General features: G+C 40.7%; 1 protein-coding gene across 1 annotated transcript in view; it reads left to right on the top strand.

Moving 5' to 3' along the window:
- EBPL (emopamil binding protein-like) overlaps positions 1–4,273 on the top strand; it is a 14,111-nt gene that overhangs the window by 5,151 nt on the left and 4,687 nt on the right. Inside the window, exon 2 of the mRNA XM_006879507.1 lies at positions 2,233–2,302. Coding sequence (XP_006879569.1) covers positions 2,233–2,302 — 70 coding nt within the window. The remainder of the gene's footprint in view (positions 1–2,232; positions 2,303–4,273) is intronic.

Here is a 4,273-nt window from a genome sequence, read left to right as displayed (position 1 = left end):
TTACACCAGGTGGCTCTTCGGAGGCAATGATTCTGAGGCTCCATCTAACATACTTTGGACATGTTGTAAGAAGAGACTGGTTCTTGGAGAAGGACATCATGCTGGGGAGGGTGGAGGGACAGCGCAGGAGGGGAAGGCCCTCTATGAGGTGGATTGATTCAGTGACTGGGGTAATTGGGATGGGAGTGTATTGGCACAAGACAGAGCAGAGTTTAGGGCTGTTGTGCATAGGGTTGCTATGAGTCACAAGCGACTTGACAGCACATAACAACAATATAATTTTTAAAAATACATGGGAAGAGATATTTATGTCTCTAATATATAAAGAACTATTTATTACAACTAATAAGAAAAAGACAGTTTGAAAATGAGTGAAAGATCTGAATAGACTTGTCCAAGGAAAGTCAACAGATGGCCTATAAACTCTGAAAATATACTCAGCATCACTATTCAGCAAGGATATGCAAATCAAACCACTTTTGACCCACCAGCAAGGCTAGAATGAGGATCTGTTAAGGTAAATGTGTGGAGAAATCTGAATTCTCATCCTTTGTAGATGGTGCAGTCCTCTGTAGGCAACAGTTTGACAGTTCCTCAAAGAGTTAGCATATAGAATTAGCATACAGTCCTGCAGTTACAACCCTACATACCTGCCTAAGAGAAATTAAAGCATACCCACACAAAAACTTGTCCATGAATATTTATGGAAGCATTACTCATAATAGCTGAAAGGTGGTAAAAGCACTGCTTTGTTACTGCTTGCTGATAGAACTAAGACTTAATTAAACAAAGACCAGAAGCAACATTCTGGGATTCTATTCAGAGAGCAGTACTATCCTCGCAAAGTCATTCAGGGCTTGTGCCTGGGGTTGGGCTAGTTTCCCTGCCCTGCACTCTGTTACCACACTCATTAGCCTGTAGGCCCTTGAGGCAGGGGTTTATTTTAACAAAATTAAGAGAACACTTCATGTAATTATTGTGCACATTATTTTGTTGCTAAACGTTATTCTTTTGCATTAAAAACATGTTATTGTCCAAATTGTTTTTCAGTTACATTGATTTGTTGTTGTTGTTGTTGTTGTTGTTGTGAGTAGCCTTTGACTCATGGCGACCTTATGTACTACAGCCCTAAACCCTGCTCTATCCTGTGCCAATCGCATTGCCTCTGACACATCTACCCCCATTGCCCCAGTCACTTAATCAATCCTTCTCATTGAGGGTCTTCCTCTCTGGCACTGATACTCTGCTGAAAAACTACATCCCTTGGAGTCTAATTACCTTGAGTTTCAACTTGATGACAAGAAGAGTTGAGTCTAATAGGTCACCATTTAATCTAAAGCAAAAATAATAAGGGCACACTAATGGCAATGTTGTTTCAAGATTGTTGTTGTGTCCCATAAGGTCAAAACTGACCCATAACTGACTTCGGGTTTTCTGAGGCATTACATCATACAGGAGATTGCTCTTCTTTTCTCCAGTGGATCTGGTAGATTTGAACCACATGCCTTTGGGTTGACAGGACAGCTCCTTATTGCTAGGCTACCAAAGCTCTTTTGACACAATGTAGAAGATGAAATGAAGGCTATTGGCCCAAGGGAAGTAACTTGCTGTGAAAACTGTCATTAAAACCACAATAACATATTATTCAAACAAACAGTAGTTTAACTTAGCTGGTGGAGACTATCTGCCTTGAGCATTGTGTGGTCTTTGAAGATCTGTCAGTGATTCAGGATTCTGTAGGGAACTTAAGGAATAGTGAAGTCGGTGGAACAACTCTGATAGAATAAGAAGGGTTACACAACTGGAAGAAGGCAATCAGTGTCACGTGTTAATTTTAATATGGACCATTTAATGAGTAGGTGTTTTTCTATGTATATTCTTTTTTAAAAGTTTTATTTATTAATCTTAATGAAAGTTTACAGAGACTTTGGATTTCCATTCTCTTCTGTGTATATTCTCAACAACAGCAACAAAATAAACGTAAAAAGACAAGTACCACAGGTTTACTCTGACACATGCAAGGTCACTATGAGTGAGTTTGCTCAGCTTGGCAAATGGCCACATGAACATGGTGATTTTCAAAGTCCAGGTCTCTAACCCTGAGGGTTTTGCTTCAAAGGCACTGATGGATGTGGGGGACAGTAGGTGAGAGAGAGTAACATACAGTGCAGTGTTTCTGCCTGCTATCCTGCAGCTGTGATGTTACATTAGTGTGTGTGTGTTTCTTTCTAGGAAGGTGCTTTTGTCTACCTAGCTCTTGTAGGAAATGTTGCCGACTCAGAGGGTGTGCTTGCTTCATTGTGTAAGTACTTAATGTGTAAGTAATTAAAATTAAAGCTGTTTGTCCCTTGAAATTAATTGCAAGTGTTGCCATCAGTTAAATGTGTGTCTGTACATAGTGTATGATTTCATTTCTATGAAACGTCCAGAATGAGAGCATCTTTAGGGAGTGAGAGTGAACTGGGAAGAATCCCTTGGGTGGTACAGACAGTTCACAGGGGAAAGCACTTGGCTGTTAACCAAAAGGTGGGAAGTTTGAGTCTTCCAGCAGTACCAAAGAAGGAAAGCCTGGTGATCTACATCTGAAAAACTGGCCAGTGAGAACTCTGCATTACAATTCTGCCTGTCACACATGGAGTTGACATAACTCAGATGACTCAAGATAGCGAATGACAGGCCAGGAGTTTGGGGGGACATGAGAAGTCACTACCACTGAGTATGGATTTCTCTTGGGAGTGAAGGAAGGATTCTAAAATTAGATTGTGGTGACAGCTGCACAGCTCTGTGAATATATTAACCCCTGGATCATGCAGTAAATGGGGGAAGTATACAGAATTATGGGAATTCTACCTCTGTGAGGCTGTTAAATACTGTTTGCCAAAACTGGCAAAGGATACTGAATATCCCATGGACTTCTGTGAAAGGAGCAGATGCAACATGAGGGTGCCCGGGTCTGACTTCTACCTGCTTCATAAAGTGGAACTTTCTCCATCAGTAACATCTGTGGTACTAAACAAATAACGACATGGTCAGACATGCCACCCTACATGCTCCTGGGCCTATTTCTACCAATTACTGGCTTCAGTGTTCGTTGCAAATTGGCTCACAGAATTTACTAACAATTGTGGGGTTTATTAAGGAAATAGGCTAAGGAGTGGAGGAGGCAAAGAATATCACACAGTGCAAGTCCAGGTTTAGTCCAGTCATCCCAAACTAGATTAACAAGGCACAGTTCCTTAGTTAGTTCATACAGCTTCTCAGTCAACAAGTGGAAGTCTAGGTTCAGTTCAGCAGCACAAATAAACTCCCAAATCATTGATGTTTAATCCAAACTGACTCATAACTGACCTCTTGGTTAGTAGCAGGACACTTAAGCGCTGTGTCACCAAGTCTCTTTCTCATTCTCCCAGGCTCACTTAAGTACCGCTGCCTCCACACCCCAGGCTGTCCACCGCCATCACAATTCTAATCCCGTGGGTTTGAGTTTACAGGTGGTGGGCTGCTTAAGGCTATCTCTGCCTTCTCTAGACCGGGCTTAGAGCCTCATGGTGCTCAAACTACTATGGAACAACTAGGAAAGACTCAGCAGGACTTGAAAAGACTGGGTGATAGTGGGCACTGATCAATAGTGATTACATTTCTAAAACACAGTGTGTGGGAATGATCATTTGAAACAAAATGTGAATGAAAGAATGGGCAAAAGACAAGGTTTATAAATGAAATGCAATGTCTATGACTTTTGTATTTGAACCAATATAAAGTAAAAATAAATTTTAAAAGACTGCTACGGAACAGTTTTGTCAAATCAGTCTATAAATGAATGGGAAAATTAGATAGAGATAAATGTATGTAAAATATTCATGTCTAAAAACCTAATTTCTTTATTCATAAATTGTGACATTTTGTTAAATTATTATTTTCTTAGACATTGGATTCTAGCTAGTTCCTTTGACTTTGAGTATGTATTTCAAGTTAGGGGGAGCATTTCAATATGACATTGTTTTCTAGTTAGTCTGATCATTCGGTAACTCAGCAGACAGCCAGGTAGGGGCAGTGGGTACAGGGCCTGCTGTTTACTTCTGGCTGTTCACAGAATCTCCTCTCAGTATGAGTCTTGGGAATAATCTCATTTAAGGTTTGTTGACCATTTTGCCCCCTCATAGCAGCCTTTGCATTGGAAACCTTTGCCCCGATCCCAAGGATTCTATCCTCTGGCCATTGAGAGACTGGACCTTTGTACTGGTCAGACCGACAAGTACAGTTAATTTTTTAC

This window comes from Elephantulus edwardii, unplaced genomic scaffold, assembly GCF_000299155.1.
Source record: "Elephantulus edwardii isolate Elephantulus edwardi_28Jun2011 unplaced genomic scaffold, EleEdw1.0 scaffold00004, whole genome shotgun sequence".
NCBI classification, from domain to species: domain Eukaryota; kingdom Metazoa; phylum Chordata; class Mammalia; order Macroscelidea; family Macroscelididae; genus Elephantulus; species Elephantulus edwardii.
This window is presented reverse-complemented; position numbering and strand designations above follow the sequence as displayed.